Source organism: Ammospiza nelsoni, chromosome 1, assembly GCF_027579445.1.
Source record: "Ammospiza nelsoni isolate bAmmNel1 chromosome 1, bAmmNel1.pri, whole genome shotgun sequence".
In the NCBI taxonomy this organism is placed as follows: Eukaryota; Metazoa; Chordata; class Aves; order Passeriformes; family Passerellidae; genus Ammospiza; species Ammospiza nelsoni.
Window position 1 is genome coordinate 32112816 of NC_080633.1, and position 19499 is coordinate 32132314.

The 19499-nt window shown below is 41.6% G+C and overlaps 1 protein-coding gene and 1 long non-coding RNA gene across 2 annotated transcripts in view; one reads left to right on the forward strand and one right to left on the reverse strand.

Moving 5' to 3' along the window:
* The window catches only part of LOC132070876 (uncharacterized), an 18517-nt gene extending 15154 nt beyond the window's left edge, over positions 1–3363 (reverse strand). The window contains exon 1 of the long non-coding RNA XR_009418047.1: positions 3280–3363. This is a non-coding gene — a long non-coding RNA (uncharacterized LOC132070876). The remainder of the gene's footprint in view (positions 1–3279) is intronic.
* Positions 3019–19499, forward strand: part of SP4 (Sp4 transcription factor) — a 27439-nt gene continuing 10958 nt past the window's right edge. The window contains exons 1-3 of the mRNA XM_059468007.1: positions 3019–3145; positions 3820–3920; positions 4413–5958. Of these exons, the coding sequence (XP_059323990.1) occupies positions 3139–3145; positions 3820–3920; positions 4413–5958 (1654 nt within the window). The 5' untranslated portion in view covers positions 3019–3138. The remainder of the gene's footprint in view (positions 3146–3819; positions 3921–4412; positions 5959–19499) is intronic.

A 19499-nucleotide genomic window follows, 5' to 3' on the forward strand; every position in this document is an offset into this window, starting at 1 on the left:
GCAGGTCCTGTCACTGCCTCAAAGCTGCTTGGATGTGAAGGGTGCTGCCCCGACCAGGAGGGCACTGCCCTGCCTTGGCAGTGGACTCTCTAAGGAGGAAGCCCTAGTCTTGCTGCTCCCTGGCACTGACTAGGAGGCACTGGGATTTGGCTGAGCTGTAAACTGTGAACTACTACCACTTGCTTGTCTGAACACAAATAATTCAGCATTTGTGGGGTCATGATCCCTTACCAACTGTTGTTGCCGTGAAACAAAAAGAAAAATTGCCATGAAGATAGAGCAGGAATTCAAGCAGTTTTGGGGAATAAATAGATGAAAGAAGGGAGCTTTAATTACATTCTTTAAAAGTACAATAGTGGGATGTCCTTAGAATCTCAGTTCACAATAACTGTGTTGGACAGCTTGGGGGAGCAAGAAGTGAATATTCATTTTCACTGTCGAAAACAGAGAAGAAGCAATCTTAACTAATTATGTGTGATACTTTTTTGTGTACTTTTCTTTGGCACATTGTTAGGAAATGGGTGAATTTCAGGAATGTAGTTTTTAATTTTCACTACTACAGTGGGTAAGCCTTTCAAAAGTATGGAGCTATGCTCTGGGAATAAAACCACACCACAGTGACTGACACACAAGAAAATTGTCTCTTTATAAAACAGAAACCTTTGTAACTACAGAATTGTGAAGGAGTTCAGAAAATTACTCTGTCCAACCCTGCACTGAGGTGGAATCAAATACTTGCAGAGCAGCCTGGTACATGCACATCCTAGCTTCTCAAAAACTTCCTGTGAAGGAAGTTCCTTTGCCCAACAGTTGGTCTGCTCTGGTGCCTTGCCACTACAATACAACATACAGAGCAGAGATTCAGAGCATGGCAATGTTATGCTCATAGTAGGGACAAACATCGTTCATTCACTGACAATGTAACACTTGAGTTGGATTCAATGATCCTTGTGGGTCACTCCAACCCAGACTGTTCTGTCCTGTAGTTTTCTACTTGTGACCTGTGTTTTCTGTCTGTACAATGGCTGGAAACAGCCTGTATCATGTTTATGTCTATCACTTTCTTACTTTACAATGGTATTTCTACATTTCCTCTCTGGTTCCAAAGGGTTTATTGGAGGCCTGGAATAGGGACTGAGGGGAGGACGGCCTCCTCCCTTTGAAGGATGAAACTGTTGAACAGCTGGTAAAGACCTGCTTTGGTACTTTCATCTTTGACTTATCCTAGAATCATAGAATGGTCGGCATAGGGAGGGAATTTAAAGATCCATCTAGTTCCAAATCTTCTGCCATGTGAGATTCATTTCACTAGGCCAGGTTGCTCAGAATTCCATCCAGCCTAGCCTGGAACACTTCCAGGGATGGACCATCCACAACTCCTCTGGGCAACCTGTTTCAATGTCCCAGACCTCCAAAGTAAAGAATTTTTTCCTAGTATCTAACCTAAACCTACTCTCAGACTGAAGCCATACCCCCATTGTCCTATAAATAGTTCTTGCAAAGAGTCTCTCTCCATCTTTCTTGTAGGCTCCCTTTAGGTACTGGAAGGCTGCAAAAAAGGTTAACCCTTAAGCCTCCTCTTTTCACTACTGAAAAATCCCAAATCTCTCAGCTTTCCGTTGTAGGAGGGGTGTTCTGTGCCATTAATCATTATGGAGGCTGATGATTTTGCACTTGACAAACAGCTTGGGCATATGGCATAGAAAATTTTAACGGACAAAATTTGCACCCGTGCACCATTTTTTTTTTCAAAATCTGAGTAACAATAAGAGGCTTTGCCATGGAGGTGGTTATTGTAGATCCACCATAGCTGCCACGACCAGCTTCGGACCAGCCAGGCTGAGCGGGGCCGAAGCCGCAGGGAACAGCGGCACAAGCATCGGGGAAAACAACAGCACCACGGTAATTCATCTGGTTTTAATCCAGCAACAACGCGCCTAGTCCAGCACAGCGCGCCGGGGAGCGCCTCCCGCTTTGTGAAGCTGCAGCGAGGCTGAGCCCGGGTGCCTCAGGGCTGACCCGCCCCGAAGGCACCTGCCGGGCACCGCCGCCACGCATGCGCGCTCGTCGCCACCACGAGCCCAGAACTACATATCCCGGCGTGCCGCGTGCGCCCACCACTGCGGCCGAGCCAATGGCGAGGGAGAAAGCAGCTCCCGCCTCCACACAGCAGGTGCGGATGCAATCCCCGAGCCACCCTTCCCCCGCCCTCAGGCGGAGGGCTGGCGCGGTAGGCAGTTACAAAGGAGAGCAGAGGCGGCCGAGCGAACGGGCCCCGGCTGCCGTGTGGAAGCCGCAGGGGCGTCTCCTCCCCGCTCCCTGCGCGGCCGGGGAAGCGGGTGCAGGGGCCGCGCCTCAGGGCAGGCGGCGGCTCGGGGGCTTCCCGCGCGCTGTCAGTTACGAGCGCGCGAGGCGGGCGGGCGCCACCGGGTTGGCCGGCGGCCGCGCGCGGCCCCGCCCGCCCCCTCGCCGGATTCGCTGGCGACCGGGGCGCGCGCGCCGTCCATCATCGGGCCCAGCCACGGCGGGACCTGGGGCTGAGGGCTCGGCCGGACCCCGCCCCGCCCCGCCCGAGGCTCCGCCCCCCGCCCGCCCCTCCGCACGGCGCTGTCAAGCGAGCGGAGCGAGCGCGGAAGCCCGGGCCTCCCGCACGCCCCCGCGGAGCGCGCGCGCCTCGGCGGCCACGCCCCCTCCCGCGCGGCGCGGACGGCAGAGGGCCGGGAGGAGGAGGAGGCCGAGGGCTCCGGGCCGCGGCCCGCCCCCGGCCCGCCCCCTGTGCCTGCGGCGTGGGGAGCCGGGCTGAGGCGGAGCGGGGCGACCGAGGGGCCGGCGGCTGGGCTCGGTTTCCTGCTCAGTGGGCGTCGTTGGGGCCCCGGCGGGCCCCGCCCCCGCGCCTCCCACCCCGGGCCCCAGCTGTCACTCAAGGCGGCGGGCTGAGGCCGGCGGCAGCGGCGGGCGGAGAGAGAGGCAGCTACGCCACAGCCCAGCGGCGGCCATTCGTGGAAAAATAGGCCGTCCCGCTCCTCCCAGCTCCGGCTGCGACCGGCCTTCTCCCCGCTACCCCCACCCCACCCTCCGCCTCCTCCTCCTCCTTCTCCTCCCCCCTAGAGCGGCGCCTCAGCGGGGCATTAATGCGGGATGAGCGGTATGTAACCCCCTCCCTCTCTCCCTCCTGTGCACACCCCTCCCTCCCTCTGCTCCTCCCTCCACCCTTCATCCCCCCTCTATCCCGCCCTCCCGGGTTCCCCCTTTTCTTCCCTCTGTTCTCCCCCTTCTTACCCCGATCTTCTGTCGCTGCCCCTCCGCCCATCCGTGCTGCTTCCTCTTATGCCCCCTTTCTTCTCCTCCTCTCCCGCCTGCCCCTCCGGCTTGCCTCCTCCGTACCTCCCTCCTCCATTCCCCCTTTCTTCGCTAACCCTCCCTCCTGAGCACATCCTTCCCTCCTTCATTCCTCTTTTCCTCCCTCTTTCCCTCCCATGCACAACCCTCCTCCTGCCCCCTAAAGCATCGGCGGCCACTCAGTGGCCGTCGATGCTTTAGGGGGCAGGAGGAGGAGGAGGGTTGTGGGTGGTTTTTTCCTGCTGTCTCTGGGAGAGGAAACCAAACCTCCCCTTTCTGGGTGTTAACTCTCCAGCCCCCATGGGTTGGGTTTCAAACCACGTTTCTTAGGACTCGTTCTTTTGTAATAATGATTTGTACTGTTGTTTTTATAAAGAGGCAAAAGCGACAAGCTGGGAACCGAAAAGGATATGCTCGTAGGTTTTGTTATTGTATAAATGAAGGTGAATAATTAACCTGTTACGCTTGATATTTTTGCAGATCAAAAGAAGGAGGAAACTATGCCCACAGAGGGAGAGAAATCTCCCGAGGCAGAGAATAACAACAATAATAATAAAAAAGGGAAAACTGGAGGCTCACAGGTAAAGAACACACACCCGAATAGGGAAGTGCCCAAACTATTAGCATTTAAAATGAAATGTTCAGCTAACAGCATTTCCTGCTCAGGGCATCTTTCTTTGGGTTGGATGAAGCACAGTTGGTTGGGTGCAGTGTTTTTACTGCCTGGACATGTTTGGTTGCATTTTGCAGTGATCAGCTGCTTTCCATGTAATAGAAGCATTTTTAATTTTTTTTCTTTATTTTGAGGGGGAAAAAAGACTGAATTGATGATGCAGTTGAGGTCTTGGCTGTCACATAATCATTGATAATTAAAGACTTTTAAGAGCATTATGTTTAAAGATTATTTACAGCAATTCATACTTCCTTATTCAGAGCTGTATCATTGGTCTCTGTGCAGAAGCGCCTTGTTGGGGTTTTTTTTGGCTTCCTGTGCAAACCTTAATGCTCACTTTTGATGCTTGATACTTGCACTCTTGTCCTGAATCCTTTCTGTTTTCTCTTTTTATGGATAGGATTCTCAACCTTCACCTCTCGCTTTGCTAGCAGCCACTTGCAGCAAAATAGGAACTCCTGGTGAGAATCAAGGAACTGGACAGCAGCAGATTATTATAGACCCAAATCAAGGTTTGGTGCAGCTTCAGAATCAGCCACAGCAGTTGGAATTGGTAACAACTCAGCTAGCTGGAAATGCTTGGCAGCTCGTTGCCGCTGCTCCTTCTGCTTCAAAAGAAAATAATGTTGCTCAGCAAGGCTCTTCTGTTGCCTCAAGTGCAGCAAGTCCCTCCAGCAGTAACAATGGAAGTACATCTCCTTCAAAAACCAAATCAGGCAATTCTACAACGACCCCTGGACAATTCCAAGTCATTCAAGTGCAGAATCCAAGCGGTAGTGTCCAGTACCAAGTGATTCCACAGATTCAGACAACGGAAGGTCAAATCAATCCATCCAACGCTACTGGCATACAAGACATACAGGGTCAAATTCAGCTTATTCCTGCAGGGAATAATCAAGCTATCCTCACAACTGCAAACAGGACAGCTTCGGGAAATGTTATTGCTCAAAACCTAGCAAATCAGACAGTTCCAGTCCAAATTAGGCCCGGTGTTTCCATACCGCTGCAACTGCAAACTATTCCTGGTACTCAGGCACAAGTTGTAACAACGCTACCTATAAACATTGGTGGGGTAACCCTGGCTTTGCCTGTGATTAACAACGTTGCCACTGGAGGAAGTTCCGGGCAAGTTGGCCAGTCTACAGAGAGTGGAGTTTCCAATGGAAATCAGCTGGCGTCTACACCTGTCACTTCTGCCTCTGGTAGTACCATGCCAGAGTCTCCTTCCTCATCTTCCACTGCTACAACCACTGCCTCAACATCTCTGACTAGCAGTGACACACTGGTCAGCTCTGCAGAAACAGGCCAATACACAAGCACAGCAGGCAGCAGTTCAGAGCAGGCGGCTGAAGAACCTCAAACAACTGCTACAGACTCTGAAGCCCAGAGCTCCAGTCAGCTTCAGTCCAATGGACTACAGAACGTCCAGGATCAGTCAGGTTCCCTTCAACAGGTCCAGATCGTAGGTCAGCCTATTCTGCAGCAGATACAGATCCAGCAGCCTCAACAGCAGATTATTCAGGCCATTCCTCCACAGTCATTTCAGCTCCAGTCAGGGCAGACTATACAGACCATCCAGCAGCAGCCTTTGCAGAATGTTCAACTGCAGGCAGTGAGCCCAACTCAGGTGCTCATCAGGGCTCCAACTTTAACACCATCAGGACAGATCAGCTGGCAAACCGTGCAGGTTCAGAATCTGCAAAGCCTTTCAAATCTGCAAGTTCAAAATGCTGGATTACCCCAACAACTAACCATTACTCCTGTGTCTTCAAGTGGTGGCACAACCATTGCCCAGATTGCTCCAGTGGCTGTTGCTGGTACCCCCATCACTCTGAACGCTGCCCAGCTTGCTTCAGTACCTAATCTTCAAACAGTAAGTGTTGCCAACCTGAGTGCTGCAGGTGTTCAAGTTCAAGGAGTTCCTGTTACCATTACCAGCGTTGCGGGTGAGTGGTCTGACAAAGGTTTGGAGTTTTGCTTGTTTGTATGCTTGTTTTGTTTTGTTTGTGATAGTTGTTTGTGGCTTTGGTTTGATTTCTTTTTTTTTTTACTATTACAAGAATACCAGATGATTTTAGATTAGCACTCTTTCTTCAGAATTTTCTGTAATGAACGTTAAACCCTTAACTGTGAGCAATTATCTCACACTTTATTACTAAAATTCAGATTTTAAAATAGCTGACATTTTTGCTAAATATTGAATTAATATTACCAGTGGTATCAGTTGAAATGGAACTGTTTGTATTTGATAAACTACTTAAATATTTCTGTCCTCTGTCTTACTAAAGACTTGTAGACTCCTGAAGTGAACATGGGACTTTACTGATAGAGCTTTGATATGTTTAAAAGCCAGCAAAAAAAAAGCTTTTTCCAACCAGGCAGTATTCCAAATCTTCTTTTGGGGACATAGAATGACAAGTGGCAATATGTCAGCTGGGATAACTTGTGTCCTGGCATGTATTCATATGAAACTACTCATTGCATTCTGCACTAGCTCATAAAGTTGTTCCCTTAAAAGTTTGAGTCCTGCAAAGAGATTGAGTGGAATAATGTGTGCTTGCACATGGTTTCTGTGGCTTGCTTTAAAATAAAAAGATAAAGCCAACTGGTGACTGTACTTCAGTACTTGCTGCTGAACTTTTGATATGTACTATGAAATGTCTGTTTGGTTGTGCTGGTCTAATGGTTGGGAAAGGAGCTATTAAAAGGTTCTAGAATGGATAACTGAAGTTAGTTTTACAGTAAACTCTGTGCAAGGTCTCTGCAGTGTCCCACAAGGACACCTCTTTATGTAAAATTTGCTGACTTTTAGTGTTTTAGATAAAACTTGATTTAGGCAGGAGTTATCTTTGTCAGCTTGATAACTACTTACCAAAACTTGGGTTTATGTCATAGAAGTAAAAGTCTTCTATTGTAGTGGTTACAATAAACTCTTCCCAACAACAGCCTGACTATAGGCACAGTTTTTTACTATAAAATTGTTAGAAAAAACACATCATGTTTGACTGCTGTCAAGTCTGCATAAGCAAACATTAGTACCATATAGACTTTTAAATGGTTTGGGTTTTGGTTTTTATAATCATATGCTAAGATGAAAAATGTTTAACTGGGCAAATAATTGTTCTTTTTGATTGAAATGTTTTTGAGGAGACATAACTACTAACATAGTTTAGTAGTAAGAAATTAGCTATTGGGAGAATTTTGTCTGCTGTGGTACTTCTCAGCATGGAATGGCATGCTGGAATACTAAGAGCTGAGTTAGATGGCACTAAACCCGGCTTGTTTGAGGAGTGTCACACAAGCATTCATCTGGGTAATTAGAATTAAAATCTTGACCTTGTGTTTAGCTGTAATGGTTCAAAGAGAAGTTTGGTTATCTGTAGCTGAGCAGCTGTAGTCCTATTTACCTTGGAACAATTTTTTCTTGATAGGAAGGTGCTGGTTGATGGTTTTCTTAGACACAAGTCTCTACTTTGGTAGGGGACTCCATAGGAAGCCTGCTTTGGGAACAGCCTAGATTTGGGGGTGCATGTAGGTTTTTTCTCTGCTTACTATTGGTGTACTATTATTCAGTACACACTAGCAGATATTAGAGCAACAGATTCTGAATATTATATTTGTTCGTTATATTGACCCTACCTGTGCTTGCATATGAAGTCTTTTGGAAAATAAAAGGATTGAGATTGGTAACTTGAGGACGAAAAAAGGGCAATGAATCACAAGTATGGTCCTGGTCAAGCCAAGCCTTAGTCATACAGTGTTTGTATGCTAAGTAGGTTACATTTTGTGACCATTGAATTCTTCTTCATTGTACCCACTCTCTCATGTCCTGCTCCCAGTAGGCCTTACAGGTGTTTCCATAATTTTTTGGCAGCAGTGAATCATAGAAACAGAATAATTTGGATTGAAAGGGACCTTTAAAGGTCATGTAGTTCAGTCCCTCTGCTATGATTAGGGACATCTTCAACTAGATTAGGTTGCTCAGAGCCCCATCCAACCTGGCTTTGAATGTTTCCAGGGATGGGGCATCCTCCACCTCTCTGGGCAATCTGTTCCAGTATTTTGCTACCCTCATTGTAAAAAACCCTCTTTCTTATGTCTAATCTACACCTACCCTCTTTCATATTAAGGCCATTCCCCACTGTCCTATCACTACATGCCCTTGTAGAAAGTTCCTCTTCAAGTCTCTTGTATCCCCTTTAGGTACTGGAAGGTGTTATAAGGTCTCCCAGAGCCTTCTTTTCTTCAGACTGAAAAACCCCATTTCTGTCAGCCTTTCCTCATAGAAGAGGTGCTCCACCCCTATAAGTATTCTGACATTTTTTCCTTTTCTTTTTCAATAAGGTACTATTTCTCCCCCAGGACCTGATGTTATGGATAAAGAACAAGCTTTTTGAATACAAGAGATTAGTTGTAATTTCCTTCTCTTATTTATCTCTGCTTCTGTCCTATGAAACTTCCTGATTCTACACTCTGGGAATGGGAGACATGGTAGAATGGAAAGGAAAGGGAAGAACATGATGTGCAGTCCTTAATGCTAAATGTATTAAGATTCCAAGGAAGGAATAGTTATGAAATAGAAAATTGCAAACGTGCTAAGATCTAAACTTTGCTTGCCACCTAAATAGAATAAGCTGACTTGATCAAGGCTGTTAACTTCCTTGGGTTTGCTGGTTTTTATTTGAAATGTTGTTGTTTTGTGTGTGTGGTTTTTTTTTTTTTTTATTATTCCCAGGCATCATTACAGGAAACCTTTTGAAAAACAAACAGCTCAGCTGCCTCAATATCTGCAGACTGGTATTTCTTTTCTGCAGTACCTGAGCTTGCCAGTGTGGAGTGTCTTGAAAACAAGCTGAACTCTCTACAAGTAGTTCATTTGCCACAAATGAGCAGTCGAAGTAGGTGTTAGAAGTGAGCTGTGTAGAGGATGTCCAGAAAATTTTAAGAAGGCTGAGTGAAGAACTCATCCCATGCATTGATTCAGGTGCTCTAACTTTGTTAGGGAAAAGAAGTTACGTTGTCCTTCAATCAAGCCAGTTGAGTTTCTAGAAAAAAAACTTTTAAAATCACAATAAAAAAATCACAATAAATAACTTCTTTTGTATTTGTGTCATATTTCTGTTCAATGAACAGGGGTTTTCCTAGTTATTTCCACAGTGAGATATTTAAGCACAATTTTTTCTTTAGTTTTTCAGTAGTAAATGAAGCAGTAAAGCAGGAAAATACTTAATTTAAAATTATAACACTTTGTTGATTTATAGAAAATTTTGAGAAATGGAGGAGTTGTGTGTTTTGTTGTTTGGTTTTGGGTTTATTTTATTTTATATTTTATTTTTGTTTTGCCAAATAGATTCTAAATTCCAAAAGAGAAAAATTTCACATTGGGAAGAAAAACCATAAGATCTTCTGGTAAATACTATATTTTGGTCTACCTTTCATAACTTCCTAGGTTTACTCTGCTGTAAACCTAGGAAGATGTACAAGTGTGTTTGGGGTTTCTTGTTGTGTTTTTTCAGTTAAAAGTTCAAAAACTGATCCTGGTAAGTACCATACTTAGGGTTATATGTTGCACGTGGTCAAAAACGCAGGGCAAAGCAGAGACGTTCTCACAATCTTTCACTTTCTGGCCTGAGAGAAAACTTCAATGTCAGTGATGAAAATTATTTTTTTACTGTAGAGCTACTGAGTGCTCACACAGGTTGCTCAGAGATGTTGCAGACTCTCCATCTTCAGAGATATTCAGAAACTGTCTGGACATGGTCCTGGACAGCTTTCTGTAGGTGGCCCTGCCTGAGCAGAGTGATGGGACCAGATGCTCTCCAGAGGTCCCTCAAAGTCTATGCCATCTGTGATTCCATAAAATTTTATTAAGGTGTACAGAGTGTCAGTCAAAGGCATAATTAAATGTACAGAAGAAAGCTTTATTCTCATCCAGTTCAGTTTCTGAGCATTAAAACCAGATCTTTAATCAATTGTTTAATTAAGAGGAAGACAAACAACAGGCTGCATAGAAACCACTGTGATTGCTTGAACATTCAGGGATCTACTAATACCTGCCTTGCTGTGAGGTCAGTACCTGTCTTAGCCTTTTACCAAGCTACTTCTGCACTAAGTATTTCTTCTCTGCTGTCAGTTGTTGTTTTGCACATGGTTCCCTGTGGATGGGAATAGCCTGGAATGTTATAGATTGCAACTTCCTGAATTTTGCCCCTATGGTCTTGGGGAAAAGTAGATACTGCAAAATACCCTTGCCCTTTTTCAAGGCTTCTGCTGTGAGAGTTGCAGATGGAAGTTCAAAGGATTCCTGTCCCCAGTCCCTTTTTAAATTAAGGTAGATTTGTGTAGATGAGTTGATTGACACTGTAAGAGACTAAGTGAAAGGAACTGCTTTTAGTACTAGTTGAGTCTAAGAAAAAGGTACAATTTGTAAAATGGTTTCCTTTTGGTAAGTGGAGTTGTTTTGTTTGGTTGGTTCATTTTGATGTTTTTCTCTTATTCTTGGAGGGTTTTTCTTACTGGGCTTTTTGTGAGGTTTTCTGGTTGGGTTTTTTGGGGGTTTTTTGTGCTTCAGAAAAATTCCCTCTTTATGAGAAAAAAATTAATAGACCAAACTTATATCTACCTTAATGATACTTCTTAGAGTACTTTTGTTACATGATGATGGAGGTGTTTGCCCCATACAAAAGTGAATTAGATGATTTTGTTTTAAAATAATGAAAAATATTTTTTCTATTTTATGTATACTTGTTCCAAAATCACTTTTTTTAAGCAAAAGTAGTCAGATTCCATCACCTTGCAACACAAGTTTAAGCCTTTTTCTTGAACATGAGTGGTGACATGGTCTGAATTATGGGGAATTTTGAGTTCATCCACCCAAAATAACGTGGGGCAATGACTTCTGTTCAGTGGAACAGGCTGTTGCCTGGCAATAGTAAAGCTGGAGAGTTTTAAGTCTTTTGTAGGGGTGTGCGATGGGCTCCAGAATAGTTCTTAATGACAATGAAATCCCATGCCAAGTGTTCTTACTGAGATACTTAAAAATATGTAATGAGCCTTGCCATTCTGTTTCATACTCTATAGTAATGTGAGCTACTAAGGCATTTCTCTCTTTGGCCAGATGCTTTCACATCACTGTGACATAGTTATGCAATTTGTCAGTACCTTGAGGTCTCCTGACTTCTTGTGCATTTTTCACACTTGTCTGCATCCAGCTTTAGCCTTTCTTCAAGGCTTTCTCTTCCCTTTCCCTCTTTATTAAGTCTTCTTGTTTGACAGGCACTAGTTTTAGGACTTGCAATTCAAAGACTCAATATATTGTTTAGACATGACTGTCTGGGTCAAAGTTTGATGAGGACTTTGAAGCATTCTATCCAATTCTTTAAACAGGAAAAAGAGAAAAGGATTAGATTAACTCTGTGTTGCTCAGTGACTGGAAAAAGGGAAACATCACACCATTTTTTAAAAAGGTAATAATTAGGCTCCTGAGAATTAATAAGCAGTCAACCTCATCTCTGTGTCTGGTACAACCATGGAACACACCTTGTGCCAGCTATGTCCAGGCATGTGTGTACAGAGGTGGTTAGAGACAGCCAACATGTCATCCCAAATGTATGCCAAACATGGCTTCACAGAGGGCAAATTGTGCCTGACTAATCCAATGGCCTTCTGTGCCAGAGTGACTGTATGGGTAGGTAAAGGAAGAGCTGCTGACAATCTGCTTCATCTGCTGTGACTTTTTGTGAGGGTTTTTGACAGTCCCTCGCAGTAGCCTTGCAGAGATACGGATTTTAGGGATGATAGGGAAGTGGCTGGATGGCCACATTCAGAGTTGCCATCAGTGATTCAATCTCCAAATGTAGATCAGTAATCAATGATGTCACCATACTGGGACCAGTACTGTCAGTATCTTTACTAATGATGTGGGATTCTGTGCACCCTTGGCAAATTTGCAGATGGCACCAAGATGAGCGGTGCAGTTGATGTGCTTGAGGGAAAGGATGGCATCCAGAAGGGTCTTGGCAGGCTTGAGAAGTGGGCAATGTGACCCTCATTGTACTTCAGCAAGGCCGAATAAAGGTCCCCCACCTGTGATGGAGCAATCCCCAATCTCAGTATAGATTGTGTGATAAAGTCATGGATTGAGAGCAGTTCTGTGGAGAAAGACTTGGGGATATTAGTAGATGAAAAATGGGATGTGTGCTGGCAATGCACACTTGCAGCCCAGGAAGTCTATGGTATCCTGGGCTACATAAAAACAAACAAGGCCAGCAGTTCAAGGGATGTGATTCTTTTTCTCTTTGCCACTGCTGTGGGACCTTGTCCATAGGAGTGTGCTGGGAAACACCACTAGAAGATAGACATGGATCTGTTACAGCTGGTCCAGAAGAGAGCCATGAACATGATCAGAGAGCTGCAAGACATCTTGTATGAAGATGGGCTGCAAGAGTTGGGTTATCCAAACTGGTGAAGAGAAAGCTCTGGGAGCCTTCCAGATATATAACAGGATCTTGTCAGAAAGACAGACTTTTTACCAAGACCTATTGACAGTAACAGGACAAGGGACAGCAGTTTTAAGCTGAAAAAGGGTAGGTTTAGATGGGACATGAGGAAGAAATGCTTTACTCTGAGTGTGGTGAGACACTGGAACAGGTTTTCCAGAGAGGTTGTAGATGCCCTGTCCCTAGAAGTGTTCAAGGTGAGGTTGGGTAGGTCTTTGAGCAATGTGATCCAGCTGAAGATGTCCCTGCCTATCGCAGGGGGATCAGAGCTGCATGATCTTTAAAGGTGCCTTGTGATCCTTGTATGATTCTATGAATATAAAATTCAGAAGTGTTTCTGACCCTCTCTCATGCTGACTGCAGGTGATGCATACAAAGAGCAGTGCTCAGATTCTCTTCCCTCATTCAGTCACCTGCATATTCCTGAGCCAAAAGTGGGATTTTTTTAAAAACAAGTTTAATAGTTATAGATGGATTTTTTTCTCTGAATTTGTCTTTTCTGAGTCATTTTTTATGCATTCAGTATTTGTCTGCAATATATTGTGTTTTAATTGTTGCATAAGACATGTTTTTATTTAAAGTTCTTAAGTTCCTCTATTATGAAAATTTAAAATACCTGATTCATCTTCATGCTATTCGCAGTCTTCTCTTACTCTCTATTATGTATGCTAGATTTTGAGGGAGGGGAAGGTGTTTAGTCTGAAGTCCTAGAATATTACACTTGCATTGTTTAACGAATGAAAATGCATTTTTGTGACGGCATATCCTGTGGGGCTCCTCTCGTGTTAATGTAATAGTGTCTAGAAACAGAACTTGGTGAGTGGTATAGCTAATCAAGAAGGGATTCCTGTAGGTGGCTAAGTTGAAAAGGGTTTAAAATAGCCACATTACATACAAGAAAACTGGCAAGTATAAACACCAAAGGTGGAAGTCAAAGGAGCTGAAGGATAGGGGTTGCATGATTTATTTTTTTTTAAATAACATGCAGTGTTTTCCTGGATGTTCATTGACAAGCAAGATGCAGCAAATATCTTGAAAGAAACAAGCTGCAAGCTGTGGAATCTGTAGTAAGAAGATAAGTATAAAGTACTGAGCTGTATTAAAAAAAAACAAGCAAAAAAAGGAATCTGTCTTGGTTTTTTACTTCATACTATGTGACTTGGCATTCTGAGAGTGTAGATGGGAGGAGTATAGAAATGTAGCATACTTTTTCCAAGTCATGAAAGGTCACAACTGTTCTCAGGCTGCCTTGAGCTGAGAATTGTTGCAGAACCACAGTGTTCTAAATATTATAGTACTGGCATCCTTTTCAGATATTTCAAAGTAATTACAGGAGAAGCATTTAGTCTCCTAATGAAAAAATTGCTTTGGTTATGGGATTTTCTTAAACTGAAATTCAATACAGTGGCAGAAACAGTTTGACAACAAACTGTAGTTGAAAACAAACATTAGCCATGGTGATGTTAGCATAAAAATAAAAGTGTCAATATAGTGGTTCTGAACTTCATCCCTAAGAAATGTGCAATCTGCCTGTTCAGATAAATTGCCAGTATGCCTCAGTAAAACTAGTCTTTTCTGCCTGACCTGTGAGTAGCAAGGCATGACTTCATCATTTCTTCTAATATACGGTGTGAAGGGGAAGCATTTCAAGTACCAACTTCACTTATAATTGCAAGGTAAAATACTTCTATAATGAGCTATTTTTATGCTATAAACTTCAAGAACAAAATGTAAGCCTTAAATGTAAGCCCTGTCTTGAGAATTTTGCTATCCCCTCTCTCAATCCCTGTAGTCAGAAATTGGAGCATGTAGAACAGGAAAAGAATTGGCTGAGCTTTCTTGTTCATAAAATGCCAAGGAAGTGAATTGAGTGATAAGGCACATCTTCAACAGCTAGTTAGTATTTTTTTCTTTGTTAAAGCATACTTAGATCTGCATTAAGCCAATCTTCTTGTTCTTCCATTGCCACCTGGTGTGAGGGAAAGACAAGAAGCATATTCAAAATTTCATTTCAACAGCTTCCTCGCTGTAACTAAAATTTTGGAGTTCTAAGTCTCTAAGTCTCATATAATTTTGGAGCTGGTAGATGAAATAAATAATTTCTTACTATTTTAATATATTAAAAACATTTTAATAGCAGTGATGATTCTTGAAAAAAGCTAACTGTATATATGGAATGGGATGCTATATTCTGAGAGGAGTATTAATTTCAAGTGAAACAGTGTTATTATTGGGGGTTGCCGTGTGGAGAGCCAGGAGCTGGACTTGGTGATGCTTGTGGGTCCTGCTCAACTCAGGTTGTTCTATGATTGTTGAAAAACAACTCTTTTTTAATGGTCAATGATTTTAATGGATAATTTAGTTAATAAAAGTAGCTTGATTTATGTGCTGTAGCTTTAGAAGTAGTCAGGAGTGCATAATGAAGTATAATTTTTTTAATTAATATTTTACTCTGGTTATGACATATAGCAAAACAGTAGCTCTGGACATCTGTAGCCTCTTGAGAAATGTAGCATCAGAGCACATGCTTAGTTTATTTTGGGGTAGGGTTACAGTTGTATTGATTTCTGTATGCCTCTGTTCCTGACAGTGCAGTCTCCAGTGCTGCTGAAGTTGATAACAGTTATACACCTTGATCAGTTGGTCCTTGGAAAAACTGTATCACCCCAACATGCATATTTAATGCACATTTAATCTTCATAGATTGGAAGTCTAGTATTATTTTGTTGTAAAGAGAGAATTATCAGTTAATATCTTCCTGCTGAAAAAACCCTTGGGATGCACGTTAAGTACAAGCCTGAGTTTCCTTAATTATAGTTTCAAGTCATGATATGACCGCTTTTCCCTGGAGAAAAATACTGAAGTTTAAGAAAAATGGGCCTTGATTTTCTTATTTCTTTGATCAGGGGGAAGTAACTGACAAAAGCATGAAGTTTTCAGTTTGTTCTGATCCAAAAAACAAGACTAAGTAAACAGTTTTGTAGGGTTAACAGTGTTAGAGAAAATGTCAGAACTTTTATGGTTTGGATCTTACAGATTTATGTGGCCCTTCTTTTGTAATTCTATAATATGTATTTTTGTTGGTCCTTGCCTGATAAAGGCTATAACAAAGTTTCAGGTTTTACATCTTTAATGAACAAGTTAGTTTTAATATTGGTCAGCCTATTCATCCATAGACTGTTAATAAAAACAAAGCTCAATGCTCATGTTTAGTCTTGCTGAATAAGATTTTTAAAAATGTTTTATGAATCTTGGGGGTTTTTTCCTTTAAATTTCTTTTTATCTCTTTACCTTTTGCCTTTTTTTAAATATTTACTTTTATCTTGATCAACATAATATTTCATACAGCCAAAATATTTACTTCAAGGAAATTCATGAACCTTCTAGTCAAGTGTAAAATATGTAAGCCAGCTAAAGCATAGACAAAATCCCATAATACCCACCCAGAAAAGCTCCCAGCTACCTCCCAAACTCCAAATAGAGTACTGGAACCTTGGCTTATATTTTTTCATGTTAGCCTACTTCTGTCCTTTCAAGATTCAGTTATTACTACTTCATGGCATTACCCATAACTTGAATGGAGGTGCAGAAAATGACACTTTCTGAGTGTGTGTTTTTGTTACCGTATGACAGAAGTGTGTTAGATAGCATTTGATTTTTGTTTTGGGATTTTTGGTTTTTTTCAGTTTCTTAGTTATTGACCTCCTCTAGGCAGACTGTGGAGACAGACAGTCCACAGGCTTCTTCCTAGTCCTACCCCTGTTTAAGAGGTAGGGGGAAGAGTTGAAGGAAAGAACTGGGCCAGATTCTGCTGTGGCTATAAGGTGTAGAATAATCTGAGAGTTGGGGCAAGGGGATGGGGGAGAGGGAGATGTTCCATAAAAGTAAATCTAAGAATCTCAATTTCTTACATCTGCTGCTACTTTCCGTGCAATGTGTTTGGTACTTTGCAGCACAGCTGGTACTTGGGTTTTCAGCTGTTGCTCTAAGTTTCAGCATGCAGGAAACTACTTGTGTTCATCTGCAGAGAAGTGTTCTTGGACACTCACTCTAAGTATACTTTTTGACTATTTATTCAATAATGATGAAAATCAAGGTTATTTTGGAAGAGTCTCTTTTCATTAGTATAACAAGTTACTTTTCTGATTCCATCTCCTTCTTTAGAATACTTAATAAATTGACCATATTTTTTTTTCATTTGAAGTCACAGTATCCAAAACAACCAGAGACATTGCCTTGCTTTGACTGAAATCACCAGTTAATTGTTCAAGATTAAATTTTGTGAAATTGTACCTCCGTGTTTGATTTTTATATTGGTTTTGTGTGGGTCTTTCTGTGTTGTATTTGTAGTAGCTCTTTCCTATGTTTATTAAAGTAATAAAAAGTAAAATTGTTTCCAGTTTAATGAAAGGTCTTACCAGCTGGGAAAACCTATTTTCTGGCTCAAAGTGCCCTCAGGTTGTCCCTAAAGCCCTTGAGTAAATCCTTACATTTTTGAAAAATCATTAAAGTAACTTGGTGAAACTTTTGGGACGTTGGTTTGATTTTGTTTTGGTTACCAATATAATTCTTGCACTAAAGGAAAAAAACTTCATCTTTTTAAAAATACTTAAACCCCTCTAACTTTATTGCCGCCTTCACTCTTGAAGCGGTAATTTCAACAGAAAGTGTAGTTATTATGCGGTTCAGTAATTTTTTAATACAATGAGATTAAAAAATCTCTTGAAGAAGAGTATAGCAAGTTCTTACAAATCTTGACAAAGTTAGTCACGGACATAAGATAGAAACTTGCTGCAGTGCCCCTGTAGGGGGTAGAAAAGACAGATGTCTATTTGATGCTGCAATTTGCACTGGAGACTTTCTGCTTGTAGTAGCATCTGGACACAAAGCTGTGATTTGTGATGACCTTTGCAGTAGCTGGATGAATCCAGTTCCTCTCCTTACTCCAAACTGATCTCTACAGAATGTGTGGGTCCCTTGTATCAGTGCTTGCAGTTTCAGTTCTAGGGAATTCTTCTTTTGTCGCATATTGTTTCTTCATAAATCTTTATTAACCACTGCTTAGAGAAGAGAGCAGAATTGTCAGCACACTGTATCATCTTCTCTGTAAATATTTAAATTCAGTGTTGTCTTTACATATATGTAATTTTAAAATGTCATTTGTGCTTCTTTTTTCAGCATGAACCTCTTTCATAGTAGTTTTTAAAAAAAGAGGATCTCTATCTATATTGACACATACTTTTAAACAATATTTAAAACTTGACTATACCTTAATCAAAGCATTATATTCTATTATACAATATAGACATGTTATTATAAGTATATTGTATTATCAATATATATATATAAAGTATATAGATATTATCTTAGTGTAAATTACATTTATGTCTTTGTGGAAAAAGACTATTAAAGGATGTTTTCAGTCTTAGAGTATCTGGTGTATGCAGGGCAAGGGAAGATGAGAATTTTTTCCCATTGCTTTCTATTAGTGAGTTGTTAATGGATGAGTTGCTGCATCAGCTCTGATGCCTGTAGGGCTTTGGAACTCTGCAGGCTGTCTTGTAGTAATATGCATTGAAATACAGATTCTAACTGCAGCGTTTTCTTTGCTTTTTAGAATACATAGTTGAACAAATTTTCTTCTTTGCAGCATTAGCCACTGTAGCTCTAGGTACATTTTGCCAAGTGTTTCTCAGATTTTGCACCCAACTAAGGTAACTTTGTCATTGCTGCTCTCATCTTTTGACTGCTAAACATTGGTTGCAGAATAGCAACAGGAAATATATACATTTTTTTCTGAGGAACTATGTACCAGAACTGAGAAGTATCCTTTTCTTAGTCTTAAATTTCTCTTCTTTCCAACATCCAATTCTCTAATGCTTTACTCTCATGATTTCTATAGATCAATAAATTTAAGTCCTTTTCTCTCCCTTCTGCTCTATTAGCCTCAGAGAGTAATCTGAGTTTGGGTGTGCTTCTTCAGGTGAACAAGTGTAGGGAAGCAGGTGTAGTGTGTGGTAAAAGGAAGTTTGGTTTGACTTATAATGGATGGCCAAGCCTAATGACCGGTGATCAGTCACTCTGTAGAAGTGTTTTAGGTACCATGCATTAGCTTTCTGAAATCATTAAAGTGCTGTTATGGTTTAACAAATTAATTTTTAACTGAAAATGTGACTGGGGTGTGTGCATATGTATTATTTGCTTTCATAGTAGTTTACTTAAAGTTGCTAAATTTTCTTGCATGAATGTGTTAAAACTCGTGTAACTTGAGTACATGAGTAAAGTACATGTGGGAAAGTATATTTGAGTTTTACCTGCTAAGATGCAATTTTACTGCAGAATTGGAAAGCTGAGCAACTGATGAAGAATAAAGGATGTGCAAGCATTTATCTTGATAATCCTGTATGTCATGTTAATAAGTAATGCAGTTACTTAATGACTTAAATGGGAAAGATTAGTGACTAAACCCCTTGATAAAAGACCATGCAGGCTCTTTTATTTGAGAAGCTTAAAAATTTCTATTCAGTCATAATCATATTTGTAATATTGCAATAAGTGAGACTTCTGTTGCACTTGATTTGTAATTAAATACTATAACAGGTTTCCTTACTGTATTCATTTTGTCCTATGGTCAAATAAATAGTTACTATTCAATAGCAGGATAGAACTTAGGCCTGAGAGGAAATGAAATGCAATTTAGTATCAATGTTATTTTGTATCAATGTTATTTTGTAACATTGGTTGTAAGTTACCATTATATCCTAACAGTTTGTACAATAAAGCTCAGATATATGCAAGTTCAGCGTTAATTTTTTTTATCAAGCTATTTCACAATTTCAGGAATCATTATTAAAGAAATCATGGGAACTTGAGAAAACTTTCTCTATTCCAAAAGCAGGGGTCAGTGTACAGTGACTGCTTTCACAGCTCATACAGAATAACATACATGAACTGACGTGTGACTTTGTTCCTTCACATAGTGACTTGTT